This window comes from Sciurus carolinensis, chromosome 9 (genome assembly GCF_902686445.1).
Source record: "Sciurus carolinensis chromosome 9, mSciCar1.2, whole genome shotgun sequence".
In the NCBI taxonomy this organism is placed as follows: Eukaryota; Metazoa; Chordata; class Mammalia; order Rodentia; family Sciuridae; genus Sciurus; species Sciurus carolinensis.
In genome coordinates, this window is record NC_062221.1 from 56,413,783 (window position 1) to 56,432,928 (window position 19,146).

The following is a 19,146-nucleotide window of genomic DNA, read 5'->3' on the forward strand; positions in this document are numbered from 1 at the left end:
TCTTGCCTTCCATGCTCTTATGGTGTGCACTGACTCTCTAACTTCACGGTGCTTGCCTGCTATGCCTGTATTAACACAAGTGGTAGGCACCATCTGAGACCCATCCCACAGCAAAACACCATGCTGGACACAAGCAGATTGTGAACTACTTGAGCACTGGACCACATGGTATTCGTGCTGTCATCTCCGCAGCACCTGAGGCACCTTAGGTACATACAGCCAGGTGTGAGTCTGGTTCTATCACGTTATCTGTGTGATTTCAGACTAGTCCCTTGACTCCACTGAACCTATGTTCTCAGACATAAATGGATTAAATAATTAAATATGCAATAGTTTTGTCCCTTAAGTAGGTATCCAATAAATGACAGTCCAGTACATGTTTGTTGGTTGATTAAGAAGATTAAATACTTCTGTGGACTGAATAACAATCCCAAATTCATATGTTGAAGGCCTAGATCCCTATTAGGGGACCTTTGGAAGATATAATTAAGTCATGGGGATGAAGCTCTTTTGAAAGGGATTTGTACCCTTATTAGAAGAGACATGGCAGAGGTGATCTTTCTGTGTGAGGATGCAGGAAAAAGAGTCTGTCTACAAACAAGGAAGCAGGCCTTCCCCAGGAACCAAACTGGCACTATGATGGACTTCTCAGCTACCAGAACTGTGAGAAATAAACTTCTGTTGTTTAAGTCACTGAATCTATGGAATTCTATCAAAGTAGCCCAAACTGACTTATGACAAATATTTGTTGCATAAAATACAAACAGACCAAGGAGAAATCCAGTATTCAGACTGGAGAGCAAGGAGACCAGAACGGTGCTTTGCTGTGGGATATGTCTCAGGAGGTGTCAATGTTAAAGGCCCCAAGAGCTGCTACAGGGGAACAGGGACTGGTTTGGGAACCAAGAGAGGATAAGCAGAAAACGGAAACTGAGGTATCTAGTCCTGCTGAGGAGGACTAGCGTAGAAGTTTCTTCTGTATGTGAAAAGTGGAAGTTTCCTTGGCTCTGTGGTTCTATTTTGAGCAGCAGACCTTTGGAAGCAGGAATAAAGTTGGAGCTCACTTCAGCTTGAACCTGTGTGAGCAAGTTCTGCAGATGGTGAGCAGCCTCCTGAGGCGCATTTCCACCAAGCCAGCCCCTCCCTGGGCTTGGAGAGGGGTGTGGGGGAGGAGAAGACACAGCTGGAGTCAGAGTCCTCTTCATTCATAAGTCAGCTGGGGAAGAATGACCCACAGCTTCCCTTGGATTCCCAGTGAATTTGAGTTGGGTCAGGGCCAGACAAAAATGGGAAGGCTAGGGTGGGGTTAGGGCAGGTACTCTGGTGTGTGTAGAAGGAATTCCATGTGTAGAATGCTAGGATTTGGGCTCTAGTCCCAGATCTACCAACTGACCTGGGATAGGTCAATTAAAACCTGCCTGGGCTTCATTCTTCTGATCTATGAAATTTTTTCTTGGCATTCTTAAGGGGTGCAGCCAGGCCCACCAGCACAGGGCTTCTCATATGTCAGTGTATACCGGACACCAGGGGAGCTTGTGGAAATGCAGAATCTACTGGGGCAAGCCCTGAGAGTTCACATTCTAACATGCAACCTGGCAAAGCCTGTGCTCCTGGTTCATGGGCCATATGAGGATCTAGTGCAGGAACTAGTCAATCATGGTTTGAGGACCAAATCTAGCCTGCTCCTTGTTTTTGTAATAAAGTTTTATTGGAACAGAGCCTCTCACATTCATTTATACATTGTCTAGAGCTGCTTTCATGCTAAGTGAACAGGGTTGGGTAGTTGCATCAGAAACTGTTTGGCACACAAAACCTAATTATTTTGATAGTTACTATGTATTCCTTTACAGAAAAATTTTGCTGGGCCCTACTTGAAAGGTTCGAGAACTATTTTGGGCTAAAAGATCTGCAATTCAGTTTGGATGTGGCATGGGCAAGTCACTTCATCTTGCTGATTCTCTTTCCTTTTCTAGAGGACAAAATGATCTCCAAATCTTTAAGAGGTCTATGACTCTGGTGTTTCAATACTACATGGAAAACATCACCGTTTCTATAGTAACAGACATCTGAGAACCATTTTGTGTAGTCTTCACTTGGAAGCTATAAAAACATACCTGGCCTAACTCTGCAGAGTCTAGCAGGGCAGCTCCTGCCAGAAGCCACAAGATGTCTGTGGAAACAGACCACAGCTACTGCGTGATGTAGAGTTAGCTGGGATCAAGAGGGGCTTCAGGGAAGCAGAAAGGGAGGATTGGAGGCATATCTCCCGAGCTGCCACATAGGCTGATGCTGGCAGAGGGGCACTACATGTCAACATCACTCACACAAATTCCATTTTGCTAGAGACCGGTTCAAAAAAATCCCCTAACTCACACCCCATGTGCTCCTGACTAGTGGTGCTTCTGGTCAACCAACATTTGTAAGCCCTTCTGAGGTCTCAGAGACTGGCACGGGGTAGAGAAGGCACTTTGACATCTGGGGCTCCATGAGGAGTTCATAGTCTGGTGAAAAGACACCATGTGAAGGGAAATGCATGACCCTGGGTCTCTAGCTTGGACCAAGAGAACATGTGGCTGTGGGGGAGGTCGTGGGTTTTAGGAGAGGGAGAGAGTTTGTAAAGAGGGAGGAGATAATGACTAGTTTGAGGCATGTTGATTCCAGTGTGGGCTGTTTGACGGACTGAATGACAAAGCTGTGATTTCCTATGAAAAGCAAAGCAACCTCTCTATAGGTCTGCAAATATTTAGCAGGAATGACACGGAAGTTGCTATGGTTACTCCCCAGAGCTGAGGGGAGTTGCAGTGCACACCCTCGGTGTCCTGGAGGCTCTTTAGGGGTTGCTTGCCTTGCTCTGTCTCAATCCACGGGAGAGACCTGGGCCAGAGCAACCTCTGAAATGCACAACTTAGGAACATTTTAATTTTCTCTCAACCCCAAAGGGTACTGGTTGACTATTGCTCCCTAGGACTTCACTGAATGGGAAATTTGGGAACAACCCTGGACAGCTCCTAAACCCACAAGGCCACCATCTGCTACGGCTTAATAAAAGTGACAAGAAAGTCACAAGAAACAATGTACCCCTGTGATTAAAATTATTTGGGGTGGAATGATCTTGCTGATAAGTGGATGATGATACATAATGGGGTGTGGGAGGGGTTAGTTTTAGGGTTAGAGTTAGGGTTAGGGAGGGGGGCAAGAATGGGGGAAGGAAGGACTGCATAGAGGGAAAAGAGGGATGGGAGGGGTGGGGGGAAGGGAAAAAATAACAGAATGAATCAACCAACATTACCCTATGTAAATTTATGATTACACAAATGGTATGCCTTTACTCTATGTACAAACAGAGAAACAACATGTATCCCATTTGTTTACAATAAAAAAAAAATTATTTGAGGTGTCTCAGCTGAACTCTCCTTCCTTGCTGTGGAGTATGATGCTCAGAGATGGCTGGTTGGTACCCACTTCCCTTGCTTTAGGATCAAGGGCATAGTTCGTGCAATTTTTAAAATCTGCATAGGCACAGAGTGCAGGCTATTAAACTACTTGTTCTTACAAAGTAGCAGAGTCAACTGGCTTTGCAATGGGAAGGTTCTACCCTTTCCAGATAGAGCCTCCACATCTGGGAGGGCAGATCTGATGGCTGCATGTACTTGCCTGGAGAGTGCCTGTGTCACTTGGTTTGAATGCCAGGTTAGTGAGGCCACAGGTGACCTGCAAGCTACACATGGGCTGGCTGGCCTTGCTTGTCCTGGGTAGCCAAGTGTCTATTCTTCTTAGCATTTACACAGTTCCTAATTATATGCCTATCTATTAGTTTATTAAGGCCAGGCTTTGCCATTTCCCTGTGGTTACAGGGGAGTCCTATTCACCAAACCTGGTGTCTGGCATTTGGTAGATGCTTCCTAAGTATGTGTTGAATGATCTAACAGAAAACCTGTTTCCACCACTGGGGAAATGACTCAAAGTGACCCCTATACCCAAAGTGTCTATCTCCTTGTCTTTGTTTACCAATAATCCTAAAAATCATTATTTAGTAACAGTCTAGGAAGATGTTGCCCTACTGGCTTAGAGTCTTGTTCAGTACACCCCATTTGCAGTTCAAACAGCAGGATGACAAATGACATCCGTGGTAGCCAGAGGGGCTAGGTTTGGGTAGCACAGCCTGGAGGCATCAGGCTCTAGCCATTGGCTGGGGCTGGAGACTTGAGGCTGGCCTCAGCTGATGTGAAGCTCAATGAACATTGGAGAAAGAATGTAGGAGGTCTTGCAGTTACATTTTGGGCTGGAGTCAGAAAGGGACAATAGCAGAGTTCCCAGGTTCACTTCTTAGCCTCCTGGGGACTGGTCCAGCTTAGTGCTTTACCTGGATTTAAGGCTTGGCTCCTTTTAGCTTCACCTTATTTCTCTGGACAGTGGCTCAGGAGTAACCCCCACATTGGCAGCAAGACCAGACACACTTGAGCACAGTGCCATTAAGGAGCCCTAGGATTACAGATGGCTTGAGCCATGGACAGTTCACAGGTATTCTAGACCAAATTCCCAAAGCAGAAGTCAAAAAAGTTCTAAATTGGGTCACACGCTAAACATCTTCTGCTTATTATCAAACAATAATTCTGATTACTATCGATCAAGAGTTCATCAACTTGGGGCTGGGGTTGTAGCTCAGTGGTAGAACCATTGCCTGGCACATATGAAGCACTGGGTTCAATCCTCAGCACCACATAAAAATAAATAAATAAGATAAAGGTATTGTGTTGATGTACAACTAAAAATAAAATAAAGTAAAATAAAGAGCTCACCAATTTCCAGGCACTCTTCTAAGTGCTCTGCAAGAATGATCTCATTTAACCCTCAAAACAATGCTGAATTGTTCCATTTTGTAAATGTTGAATGGCGAATTGGAGAGGATCCTGGCTTTTTCAATGTCCTGTGGTTCTCGCAGAGGTCTGGGGCTTGAACTCTCAGTGGTGAGTTCCTTAGGTACAGGGACTCTCAACTGCAAGTCCTTTGAGCTATATCTGAATTACATGTGAAGATGGTTAGCACATCTTACTCATCAGATGAGTTTCTAAAGGCTCCATGAAACTAAATTCTCAGCCTCACAAATATGCAGAGGTAACTCTTTCTAAGACATTATTTTTCCTTCAAGATTTTCCGTTTCATACCTTTTTCTGTCCTGCTCCAGCATCTACTGCTCACAGTGCTGGCAGAAGGCAAGAGTCCTTCCCTTTCCTCCCTTCCTCCAACAAGCATTTCTGTAGGACACTGGGAGCCAGGGGTGGCAGACTTGGAAAGAGACACAGGTAAGGAACACCTTTTCCAGGGATGGGCTGGGGAGAGGTGTGAGGATACACATGCCTCTGATACAGGGCAGCCCATAACCAGTGTGCTGGTGAGATAGAAGGCAAAGGCAGTACTGCAAGAATTTAGAGGCTGGCATCACTTCTGGGGCCCCAAGAAGGAGAAGCCCTTAGGCCTCGTCTTGCAGGAGGAACAGAATTTCAACAAGTAGATGTAGAATCTTTCTTTGGACTGGGTCTAAATGATTCCTGTTTCTGAGAGCCTGGTGTTTGCATTACACCCAGTACCCTCTCTAATAAACTTTCTAGATGGATACTAGCCACTGGAGGCTAGACTAGGTCTCATGTACCTGAGTTTTGGTTCTGGTTATAGCCCTGGACATAAATGATCTATGTCCTACCCTTTATCTGGGCCACTACTTTTCCCAACTATGAAATTAGGATATGAAATTGGCTGGGTATAACATTACTCATGGGTTTCTGGTTAGGATTATATTAAGTTAATACAAGCAAAATTATTTGCAAGCCACAATGGATTAAAAACAAAAGATTACTTCACACTATTTTTGTTGTTACAAAAACTAAAAATAACCAATGCCATGTGCTCACTCATCTAATATCCTTTCTTTTTTTTGAGTAACTGCTTGGGGGCAGCCACTGGGGAGACAAAGATTAACGCCCTTAGCCTCCATCTTTGAAATCTAAAAAGTCTAAGAAAGGAAACAATTGATGGTATCAGTTTACTAAGCTAGGACAAAGGCTGGGTTGGAGTTTTCAGGACCTCTGCTCTTTCCTAATGGCAATGCAGGTAGACTGTAATGCTAAAGGCATAAACTTCAAAAGCAGAAATTGATTGGAATGCTTCAGCCTAAGGTGGAATTAAAGCCTGGTATAATAGTGCATGCCTGTGGACTTGTGATGCTGATGCAGGAGGATCACAAGTTTGAGGCCAGACTCAGGAACTTAGTGAGGACCTAAGCAACTTAGTAAGACCCCATCTCAAAATAAAAAATTATAAATAATAAATAAATAAATAACAAGGGCTGGGGTTGTGACTCAGTGGTAAAGTACCCCGGGGTTAAAACCCCCATACCAATATGTAAATATATGTATTTAAAAATAAATTAATTAAGTAAAAAATACAGTGGAATTAAAGAGGAGGGGGAAATTTTTTTCCAGAGTTTGAGCTTATACTGTGGTCCAGGCACTTTTACATCCATCAGCTTCATAACACACTAGATATTTTCATTGTCATTTTCTAGGTGACAAAGTGAGACTCAGGGCTAGAGTATAACTTTCTAAGGTTTTATAAAATTAGAAAGCATAAAGCCAAAAATTAAATCCATGCTATTCAGCTGCAAGATGGGAGCTTCTCTGTGTGCATTATTGCTTTTTCATCAGTCAGTGATTTTAGAGAATGCATTCCATGACCTTCTTACTTGGATCATTTTTCCCAAAAAAGAAAGACTGATTTATGAGGAGAGATCAGACCTCAACCTGTTCTATTGTTCTATCGTCATCCCCTCTTACACCTCCTCTGCTAACGCTTCACTTCTTTTCCTCTCTCCTGACTCCTTCCTGTCCTCCAATCCCAGTGGAACTTCCAAAAAGGAAGGAATCCTAACAAATGAAGACCCTGCAGAGAGAGATCCCGGTCTCCTCAGTCACCAGTCTAGAAATCCTGGGATAAAAGTCATGGAAAGAAGAAAAAAATTGTATACACTTCTTGTCCCAAATCCATGTAGACCAAAATATGACTATATTTCAGTTCTGATGAGCTGTAAGGGATCTCAAGATAACAATTGCTAGACTTATTTCACAGATAAGGAAGACTGAGATCTAAGAAGGTGAAGGGATGTGCCCAAGGTCATGCACAATGGTAAGAGGCAGAGTCTGGACTGGAACCTGAGTCTCCTGACTTCCAGGCCAATGCTTTTCCACTAAAAGAGGTTGCTGTTAGCTTTTCCCATTAGCAACTCAACTTATCTGAGATCACATCCATTTTAAGAAGGAAGTGCAGGGTTGGTGTCTCGGCAAAGCCCAGAAGTCAGGGCCTCTGCCTTGATTAGCTCATGTCCTCATCTAAAGAACAGGAAGTGGCTTTGTTTTTAAGCTCTGAAAGCACATTTTGGGGGTGAGAAAGGGGGATTTGGGGAAGAGAGTTCCTATACATAATGATCAAGAGTGATCAGCAGATACTTCACTCACTTGAAGAAGGGGAAGATGAAGATCAGACAATAAAGACCAGATATTTAAGGGGAAGATGAAGGCTGACCTTGAGTCCTAATCAGAACATGACCTTAGTAAGGGCTTCCCTAAGCCCTGGGGTGGGAAGACGGGAGGACTCTCCTGTGCTCACTTCCTTCTGAGGGATGGACACCAGGATGGGGCCTGAGGTAGGAGCACCAGGGTGGGAAAATTTGCAGGAACTTTCTACAATCTCCAGTTCTTCCCCTGCCCCTGCTAGCACCCACAACTTCCCCTGCCAAGGGAGGAAGGAGGAATGCATTATTCAGTTTAATAATTTATACAAATTGAAAAGTTTATTGTGTGAAATAAAAGGGCCTTAAGAAAGCAAGGAAGAAACAAAAATTTGTGAATCCTCTTAAAGGATGAAGGTGTGGAGATGATCTTTCTTGATGACCTCGCCCTGGAATATAACAACCTGATTGTCTAAAATGGGTGTGAAGCAAGTAACCCTGCCCTTTGATAGTCAAACAAGCTTCTCTTACTGGTGGGATTATATCCAACCTTAGCGATTATGTTTTGGAACATCAGAAAACACAGACTCGGATTCATGGAATACTAGAAGAGACTCTGGGCATTTGTTTGTCTCTATAAGTGGTTCTCTAAATTGGAAGCCCATCAGTGTCAGCCAGGGAGCTCAAGACAAACATAGATTCCTAGGAATCAACCCAGAGATTGATCAGGTCGATTGGCAGGGCCAGCAACCTTCATTTTCAACATGCAGGCCAGGATTAAGAACTGATGATCTGGTCAATCCCATCCATCCAACTACTAAAGATTTACATGAGAAGTGGATTGTACAGCAAAGAAAACCGAGATGCCAAGAAATAGATTGGTAGCAGCACTTGGACTAGAAACCAGTTCCCTGGCTGCTGATATGGTGACTTGCCAACACCCTGACACATGGCCTCTTTCTTTCCTGGGGTTCACCAGGTCACTGAAAACTCATGAGAATCCAACAGTGGATCGTGGAATCAAGATGCCAGAAGTTTTGTCTGAGTCCCCATTCAGATCATTGTGGAAGTGGCTGATAAAGGATTGGGGTGAAAACCATTTTAAGGGCAATTTCAGAAAGCTGTCTTCTATATTTTGGTGGGTTACAAGCAGAAGGCCCAGCTGAGGTCCTCTGAGATATACTGCCTGGTTTTTCTAGACGGAATGAATAGTGGGTTCATAGAAGCCACCCACTGTGTAAACAGCCAGAGAAAGTGAAGGGGGAATCACAGAAGATGGTGTCTGGGAGGTGGTGGGAGGCCAGAGTATGGGGTTGTTGGTTACATTAGGACCTTTGCCTTTGACTCAGAGTCACAGAAGGATTTTGAGCAGAAGAGTGTCATGATCTAATGTTTTTACGGGGGTCTCTAGTATGTTGGGGAGAACAGCACAGGGAGGAACGGGATCCAGGCAAGAGGACCTGCAGTGATCCAGAAGACAGAAGGTGGTGGCTGAAAATGGTTGGCTCCTCGATGTTTCTGAAAAATCGAGCTAACAGGTTTTCTTATGGCCTGGATGTGAGGTGTGAGATAAAGAGAGGCGTGGAGATGGTGCCAGGGTTTTGACTCAAGTGCTGGGGAGTCTGGAATTACCGTGAGCTGGGCTGGACAGAGGAATTCAGTCTGGGACACGTGGAGCTTGCTCTGTCTGTTACCCTCTCCAGGGAAAATAGGAGTAGGGATGCAGGACACTGAGCCTGGGGCTCCGAGCAGGTCAGACTGGTTTGGCGTCATCATGGGCACACATGTGCTATTTAAATAGTGCCTCACGATTGGATGAAGTCATCAAGGAAACAAATGCAGACAGAAAAGAGGGTCTAGGGGAACCCCTGCCAGGGGACCCTCCAGCATCCAGAGGTCGGAGAGAAAAGAGTGACCAGTGAGGTAGGTAGGAAGAAATCCTGGAGTAAGTGGAGTCCTTGAAGCCAAGCAGACAAAGCGTTTCCAGAAAAAGGGAGTGTCCAGTTGGGTTCAAATGAAGGTGAAGTGAGAGTCAACTTTTGGATGTGGACATGGGAGAACACGTAACCATGTGTTGACAGGAGCAGCACTTGACACCTAACCTTACCGAGCCCCCTGGTTTGATTACTGACTGTGGGTCTCCCTTATTAGCAATTCTGTTTTGTCAATTAGGTTGTAAGTTTTGCAACATCAGAGACGATGAGTCACCATATTCCCGGAGCACCAGGTCTTGGCGGGCTGTCAGGCCTTCCCGTGGAGCCTGCTGTAGGCCTTGAGATGGTTTGCTAGCACACCTTCCACAGGGGCATCGTCTAGAGCAACTATCCTCATGTGTGGCTTACCTTGGACACAGAATTTCAGTTCCTTGGGGTCAGTGATGCTCTTTCTGCTTTCTCGGATCACAGCCCTGTTCTTCTTGGTTTCTCCCCAGAGATTGGTGCCTCCATACATGCTGGGAATGTTGAGAATGGCGATTCCTTCAAGGAAGATGTTGCTCAGATCCACCTCCACTCCGTCACACTGGGGACAGACAGAAAAGGCCAGTGGACTTCAACCCAAGGTATTCTGGAGGTGTGTGTGTCTGTTAGGGTGTCCAGTGGACTTCAACCTAAGGTGCTCCAGAGGTACGTGGGGAGGGGTCTTTTAAAGGATGTTTCAGGTCCTCAGCTACCACCCTGCCATTGTCAGAAACAGAATCTTAGGTGGGTTTGCTCAGGTTTAATACTTTAGCCACTACAGTGAGATGGGGATTCAGTCCTGGGTCAGCTCAGCCCAAGACTTTAATAGATCTAGAGATCTAGGGAAAGTTCCCAAGTTAATTGCCAAACAGTTCTCTAGTCCAACCTCATTATCATCAATTCTGCCCCTTTTCTAACCACTGTAAAGATATATAGAGACACTAAATCTAAAGCCTAACACAGAGCAAAAGCAGGAAAAAAAAAAAAAAAAAAAAAGCCAGGCGTAGTGATGCATGCCTATAGTCCCAACAGTCTGGGAGGCTGAGACAGGAGGATCACAAGTTTGAGGTCAGCCTCAGCAACTTTGTGAGCCCCTGTCTCAAAATAAAAAATAAAAAGGGTTTTAGTGGTTAAGTTCCCCTTGGTTAAATTCCTGGTCCAAAAAAAAAAAAAAAAAAAAAAAAAAGACAAGAAAAGAAAAGAAAAAAAAAAATTACTACTCCCTCTTTTCCCTCTTATTTTATCTTTCCTGTGAGAAATACAAGATTTTAGGATCTGGATGTCTTTAAGAACTTGCCCGTCTTTCATTTCTGTGTTGTAAGTGTAAATTTGACACATATACTTGCAGAGTTTCTTTATTTAACCAATCTCCACCACTATACCACCACCAGGTAAGAGAGGCCAGAGGCTTGAATTTGCCAGTCTCACAGCTCTAGAGTCAACCACCTTGGCGGAGTGCTTACCAACACTGCAAGAAATGTATTAGCCCTGATCCTCCTTCCTTAGGATTGTAGGTAATTTATTTTTTATTTCAGAAGAACCAACTGGATGAACTATTATCCAGGTTTATAGCTGATAAATTACAAAATGGGGATTCAAACTTGGAGAACTTGACTACAAAGTCCATACCCTTTATCGTCATTATTGTTGGAAGGTAAAGTCAAAATCATGTGAAAAAATCTACTATATACTGTAAAGTTTGCCTACTACTAAGGTTTGAAGGTCTCCTCCAAAACTCATGTTGAGAGTTATTAGCCACTGTAACAGAATTAAGAGGTGGGGACTTGAGCAGGTAGCCAGGATGAGATGAAGTCATGAGGGTGGGGCTCTGTGATGCTATTAGTGGCTTTGCAGGAAGAAAAGGAGGGCTTGGGGCTGCAGTTCCGTGGCAGTGTGCCTTGCAGGTGGGAGGCACTGGGTTTGATCCTTAGCAGCATGTAAAAATAAACAAACACGATAAAGGCATGCTGTCCATCTACAAATACCAAAAATATATATATATATTTTTAAAAAAAGACCCACAGTGCTGCCTTTGGGCTGCAAGGTAAACACCAGTAAGAAGACTCTTACCCGATGCAGCCCCTCCACTCCAGACCTCCAGACATTTGGTCTCTTTATGTGGACCTAGATTCTCTCTCTTTCTTGCTTCTACACATCCATCAGTCCCGTTCTTCTCTCTGAAGCCAGGTGGAATGACATCCTTTCTCCTCCAATGGGGAAGCCCAGCAGTCACATTTGATGATCACCACCATCTCGGTGCATATGGATAAAGCACTGCCATCTGCCACATTAGCTTCTATACACATCTCCTTGATTATCTTCATGATAATCTACTATGAATACCGTCTCTCTAACTGTGGGGAAACCGAGGCACAGAGGAGCAGCTAAGTCACTTGCTTGACAGCACGTGGCTTATATGTGGAAACACACCGATTGGCAGCAGGCAGTCAGAGCCCAAGCCTTAACGATTCCTCCAGGTCTCCACCTTGCCCACCACAGCGGTTGTGACGCCTCTGGCTTCAGCCTGTCTGCTCTCCTAACCTTCTCCTGCGGGATTTGGTTTTCAGACCCTTTCCCATTTTGGCTGTCCTATACTGTACGTACATGCTCCAGTTTGTTACCAAGGTACTGGTGAGACACTCGGCCCGAGAACACCACCAAAAACAGGATCTGATGGGGAGGTGGCAATGAGGCCAGCACTTGCCAGGGTTGGAATTCCATGATGCTGTCATGCCCCAGAAATGAGGTACCGGGTAAGGCCCAGGTAAGAGCTCAACACGGGTTGCCCACTCCATTACCCTTACCATTACACACAGCGAAAGCTATGCTGGCCCTTCCATTAACAGCTAGGTGATGGCATCCCTTCACAGTGAAAGGGTGGTCATCTCAGTCACCTGGACCTTTATCCCCTGATCTATTTCTAAGCCAGTTCTTCCCTACATTCCACTTATATAGGATAATTTTTCCTGGGGGCAGTTGCTGGGGATTTAACCCAGGGTTACTCTACCACTGAGCTATCCTCCCAACCTTTTTCATTTTTATTTTGATACAGGGTCTTGCTAAATTTCCCAGGCTGGCCCTGAACTTGTGATCTTCCTGCCCCAGTCTCCCAAATAGTGGGGCTTACAGATGTGGGCCACCATGCTCCATGTGCAGGCTTTAAAAAACCTTAGACATAGGACTTTGCATTTATGTTAATTAATTTCACCTGACTGGAGGTCCAAACACTTCCAGTCCAATCAAATCTTCATTTGTGACCCTTGGTCCTAGCTCTCTCCTCATTTGGGGATTAAGTCATTAACATAAGTACAAAGGCAAAACCAGGGACCAGTTCCTTTCCTTGGGCCCATTCACGGTACACCTGCAGCCCTTGGGGCTGTTCTATTGGGGCTGCACCTTCTGTATTCTGCATTCTGCACTGTACTGTAATCAGCCCACTTTCCATTACACGGTGGAATCATGGAACTTAGAGATGAGCAGGACTGAAGAGAACATGCCCCATATTTCATAAAAGAGACCTGGTGAGGTAAAAACTTCCCTCTAGTTATCTAATTAATTAATGGTGGAATAGATTAAAATCCACGTCTCGAGGCCTCAAGTCAGTGTTCTTTCCATCAAAACATAAGACACTGTGCTGAGATCAAATAAGATTTTCTACATGACTCCCTTACAACCTCTAACAGGAAAGAAATAAGAGAACTTATATTAACTCACTAATATCTCTGTGTTAATTACATCTTCTAGAATCTTGCCAAGGATAGGAATACAATATATCCATATGTGGTTTCCAGGATATGCCCTTTTCTTTTTTGAAAACTGGGTCATGTCTATTTGCTTCTCATTGGATAGAACCTACTCCATTTTCTAGAATTGCCACAGTGGGCCCTGAATGACATCTAGAGGTTTGTCCAGCAACTTGGATTCAAATGTGTGTGTGTTTCCCAAGGTCAGTTAAGTCTCTGTTGATCTACCCTGGGCTTCAGCATCTGTTCTTTCATTTTTAGTTTAGGGCTACTACTCTGGAGAAGAAAAACTCCCAGAATGGCAGGCTCCTTGTCAAGTGCTGCTTTCCATGTTTTCACTATTGTTTTGCTTTGAACATTGTCTACCATTCTCCTTGGCCTTCAGTTTGCCTGAAGCCAGGCTCAGAGATCTGATTTGCTTTTGTGTGGTCACACCCAGGTACCTGCACCCACCCTGTCCCTGCAAGTATGCACACAAGTCCCCTTAAAGCATGGGGTCTATTACAGCTCCTGGGTGCTGTCACAGTGACTTAAGAACCAAACACAAACTCCTTTCCTTTTTCTTCTCAATATGATTAAAGACTAGTCGGAAATTTATTTTGGAATGCCCTTTACCCTTCCATCCTTCATACACATATTCCTACTTAGAAATTTAGGCTAGAGTTCATAAGTCACACTTTCCTCCACACTCTCTGAAATGAGCCCAGCGTTGTCTCCCTTCCCTTATCTTCTCCTAGACCTAATGGTCACGTCCCCTCTTGGTCATAGTTATTTCTACATCACCTCAATTTATTCATTGTTGGTTGAAACAGCACCATAACTTCTGGGAGGTAACATTGGCAGCTCATGCATGGCGATTGCTTCCTCAGGTGCTGGCCCTTCACCTACAACATCCCATGAACACAATGAAGAAGTACCACTGCTACCCCCAACGGACAGGTCTACTGGGGCAAAGGTGCTTGCTCAAGGCTACAGAACTTGCCAATGTACAGGTGGCAGAGCTAGGATACAAACCCAGGCATCAGATGCTAGATCCTACTCTGGAGATGAGTCAGTGAGGCAAATTGGGATTTGTGCTGATGCTAGACTTATAGCAAAATTAAACTTCCAGCTGTTGTTTGAATTATTGAAATCTCCCACTACTGCTCCATGTTCTAAGTGCTTAGGGCAGTGCCTGGCACAACAGTGTTGGATATTAGTATTATTATATCTTGTCTCTGAGCCAGGTTTGTTAAAAACAAAAAACAAAACAACAAAACAACAACAACAACAACAACAAAACTCACAGCATACTCCTTGGCAAAAGGAATTCCATACAGCTATCTTTCTTTCCTACTACATTTATATACTCTGTCCTCTCCATCTCTAATCATAACCATCTAGGAGGGCTAGCTGTTAACCTGGTCAATTGTTAACCTCTCCCTGGGAAAGGAGATAGTTCTCACTCTGCTTTCTGATAGTCTACCCTCTTCCTCCATTAATCTTTGTGGATCTTACTCTGTAGATGAGGCAAACAGAGAAAGTAATAGGAACCTGGGTTCTCTTGATGGCTGATGTCCCAGCCCTTGAAATGCACCTACTTGAAAAGTGAGAAGCAATGTAGTGTCTGGAAGGGTGTGGGTGGGAGACGGAGATATGGGTTAAATTTTGGCTTTGTCAGTCGACAGTTATGTGATTCTGGATTGGTTCCTTAACCTCTCTGAGCTTTAATTTGTTATAGGTAAAATGTGGAGGGGGAATAACATCTATCTCAGGGTTCGACTGGTCTCTGGAATGCAGTGGCACTCCATAACTATCTGCATTATCATTACATTTTATTCAATCCCTGTGCCATGAGGCATAGTTCTTCCCTGAAATCAGTTCAGTCACTACTTGAGGCTTTGCTGGAAGCATTTTAACCGGCTGTGCTGGTGAGAGCCTTGCCAGCCCACGCCCGTGTACCCGTTTTCCGGAGTTCTCGGCCTAGCCATCATACACTGATTTCCTTCAGAACCCCGGCTTTCGGGAAAGGTGGAAGGCTGTGTGCTGAATCTGAGAAAGTGGAGCTGAGAGTGGAACACAGTCAGCCTAAATGGAACGCCGGTCCCGGCGGGTTCCTGAGCTAAATCCTCCAACTGTTCCATGACGTCATCCGGCCCCCTCCTCCCTACTCCCACCACGGGCGTCTCCTGGGGACACAGCAACGAGGGCGGCGGTCCCCGCGCGCGCCACTAGCCATCCTACCCCGGCTGGGTTGGCAGGTCCCCCTCCAAGCGGAGCAGCGCTGCAGCGGCACCAGGTATTTATAGCCGGTGCGCAGCTGAAACAGAGCGCTCTTGTCCGGAGCAGCCAGTGCGCACACGCCCGAATCCTGCTTCGGGTGTGCGCCGGCGGCCAGGTACCCGACGGCGGGCCGCCTGGGTCCCAGGAGGCTCTTCGGGCACGAGGTGGGAGTCGGGGTACAGGGAGGCCAACTCCACTCCTGTCCACATGGAAGCAGTTCAGGAATCTGTCGGAGCCTCCTCCCAGGCCCCGCGGGGCCCGCCCGCAGCTGTCGGCAACGATTCACTGGTCCCCTGGCGAAGACAATACCTCGCAGTTTGGGTTTCTCTCTGAGCCAGGGATGGTTGGCTGGTTTGGCTGGAGGGCCAACGCGTAGGTAACTAGAGACTAGGTTAGGAGAGAATGTGTATTTATGTGCAAATGAAACGCACTGGGAATTCGTATTCCTCTCCACCCCCACCCCGCCCTTGATGTCTTGGATCCCTACAATCCCATAATTCTGGGCAGAACCTGGACTCGCCCAGTTCTCTGTCCTCACCAAGAGGGACAAAGAGCAGAGGAGGTGAAGGAGGGAGGGCATGGATACTTCCCCCGCTCCACCGTGGGTTTTTGCGCGCCCTTCCTGCCCGCCCACCACGGTGACCTGAAAAGGCAGGGGAGGAGGCCCCCTCCAAATCAGCCCCGTTGACCCCGTCTTGCGGGTCTTCAGAGCAGGAGATCCCACAATCTACTTAATGACCTGTTTCAGTTTTTAGCAACTAGGAATTTCTCCCTTCTAACCTCCATTCGCCATGCCGTACATCAGGCAAAATTTTCTCTGGTTTGGAGCGCACATTTCACAGCCCTCGCTGGGCTGGTTGCTCTAGGGAAAGACCTCCTGTAGGCCAGTTTGGAGGTGAAACCCAGGCCTCCAGGGACTCTGCCGGGGTCTTTCTTTTAGATCTTTTTATTATGGGTATTTCCAAACACAGGAAAATAGAATGATAACCCCCATCTACCCCAAAACTCAACCTCAGCAATTAGTAATTCCCAGCTAATACTGTTTTAAATCAACCCGAGTTCTCTTTGCACATCCGTACTGAACTACTTTATATCTAATCTTGAATTTTTTATCATTTATCCATAAATACTGTGTATTTTTAAGTGATGACTTTGAAAATTAGCTCAACATTGTCACTGTTCCTTAAAATCAATAAACATCCGTAATTGTTCAAATTTCCTGAGTAGTCTCATTTTTTTAAAAAACAGCTGGTTTGTCTGAAGGGTCTCCATATTGCATTTAGTTGATATATAGGGCTTGGGTTTCTTTTGATCTATAAATTCTCTACTTCTTTTTCTTGGTTTGCCTTTCTCTCCCCACCCCACCCCCTTTCTTTCTTTCTCTGAACTTTCTTTGGAAAGAAATGGGTTGGTCATTTGTCCTGAAAAGCAGTGCTGTTCAAGCGCTAATGTGCATGCAAATCACTTGGAGGGGGGTATTAAAATAGGATTTTGATTCAGGAAGTCTAGGGTTGGGCCTGAGATTCTGCATTTGTAACACATTTCCTGGTGATGCTAATGATTCACATTCCTGGACCGTACCTTGAGGAATAAGGCTGAATATAGTGTTTCCCAGAGTGTGCACTTTGCTAACTGCATCTCTGAGGTGCCTTTAAAAACAAAAACAAAAACAAAAACAAAACAAACAAACAAACAAAAATATTCCCAGTCTATCCCATGCATTTTACTAAATTAGTCTTTTTACACTAAGACCTTGATCAGATACAGTGTTGGCTTTTTTGGCAAGAATACTTCATTAGTGGGGCTTTGTACCTCCTATTACATCTCATTAGCAGGCCTAGGTTGGGTTGTCTGTTTTTTTGGTGAGGTTCAGATGGATCAGTGGGTTCAGGTGTTGCCACCCTAAACCTCCCATTATAGCCTTCATGAGCCTGTGATGATCCTGGCCTAGATCCCTTATCACAGTCTGGTAATGACAGGATGCCCTTGGGTACACTTGTGCCTTTCCAATGCCCTCCCTCTCTACCTTTCTTTCAAAACTCTACATATCCCACTTTCTCTCAGAGTTTCCCTGTGTACTTTCCAAAAAGGGTTTCTCTGTTTCCCTCTCTTCTCTGTTCTGTCCTCTCACAGAATCAAAGACCTGAAACATCTTGCAATGTCACCCAATCCAATTACCTCATTTTATAGATGAGAAAAACAAAGGCTACAGAGGCCAAGGGAATGGCCCAATGGCCCAATGGCCACAAGACTCAGATGAGCTAGAACTAGACCTGTGGACATTTGAATTGACAACCAAGAAGTCAAGAGTGACTTTTCAAAGAGGAACTCTGTCATTGGATGGAAGGCCAAGCACAGAATATCAGAATGATAAGGCCAGATGGAACACTGAAGGGCACTCCTAATTACCAAAACTAAATCAGTAAGGTCAAAAGTTGGTTAATTGCCTTACCCAGTTTACACAGCTACCTGAAGGGCTGAACCAGGGACTCCAGGGATGGTGATAGTAAAGGAGCATGGTCTGAGGGTCAGAAGAGCAATGTAGTTTGGTGGTAACATGGGACCTGAGAGGGAAGATGGGTTCTAAAAGGATGATGTGATTGAGGATAAGGCCTTCATGATGTTTGAGGCAGAGAAGATACTCCATTAATGCTTGTGGGATGAATGAATGCATAGACAGAAGAGGAAATTGGAGATGCTAGAATGGGATATAGATAGAATGGAAGAGAAGATGCTAAAAAGAGTAGTATGATGTTGGTCTGGGGACTGATACTGGTGTCCTTTCTTTTCTCAGTGAGTGAGAAGACTGGGCAGAGCATAGGTCTCTTGAAGAGGAAAGAAGGAAATACTGGACCCATTTTTAGCAAAAACAATATTTCAGTTTCAGTGGGGAAGAAGAGAGAAGATCAAGGAAGAGGTGGACTATGTCTGGACAAACTTGAACAGGGGTTCCATTGGGCTAGGGTTGGTGGTGAGCAGGAGGCGAGGATGGTCTCCCTGGAGGCCTGGGTTCCATGTCAGAGCCTCAGATAGTCACTGAAGGGCAGAGAGGTAACTGACATACACCTGACCACCTCTTCCCTCTCCACCCCTTTTTTGAAGGAACAGGACACAGAAAAGACTTTAGACAGACGGCATCAGTGAACTTCCCCGTGCAGTCGCAGGGGCCTATAGAGCCTGGGAAGGACAGGTGGTGACGTTCATTTACAGTGGGAGCATAAATTAGCTAGGGTGGGAGGAGAGGAGCCGCCCTCTGACTGGCTTGGCAGGCTGGAATGTTAACCCAGTAAGATCTCCTTTGGTTGGAAAGAGGAGAGTAGGTGAGGAAAACTGCTAGCTGGGTCCCACAGTGTTGGGGCCTACTTTTCTTTCTGCTATTGCAAAATGCCCAAGTTGCCCACCGGTTCTTTGTATTCCTCATAAAATCCTACCCTGCCAGCAGAGAAGCATCTCTTCTAGAAGGCAATTCCCAGTGCTCTAGCTAGAAAATAATCTCCCCCTCCTCTAGATTTGCATTGCTTAGCTTTCCCCTCATCTATGGAATGTTTGTTCTCTGTTATGCATATTCACCTGAACCCCAGGAAATCTGAAGCTCCTAGAAGGTGAGAACATAGGACCCTCAGCTTTGTGTTCTCCATAGATCCTGGCATGGCTTACCCACATCAGGTGTCCAACACATTTG

At 45.3% G+C, this 19,146-nt stretch overlaps 1 protein-coding gene across 6 annotated transcripts in view; it reads right to left on the reverse strand.

The window, feature by feature from the left end:
• Dgkg (diacylglycerol kinase gamma) overlaps positions 1-19,146 on the reverse strand; it is a 207,793-nt gene that overhangs the window by 36,358 nt on the left and 152,289 nt on the right. For all 6 annotated transcript variants that reach the window (XM_047563810.1, XM_047563811.1, XM_047563809.1 and 3 more), the window contains one exon: positions 9,844-10,021. In XM_047563810.1, coding sequence (XP_047419766.1) covers positions 9,844-10,021 — 178 coding nt within the window. The remainder of the gene's footprint in view (positions 1-9,843; positions 10,022-19,146) is intronic.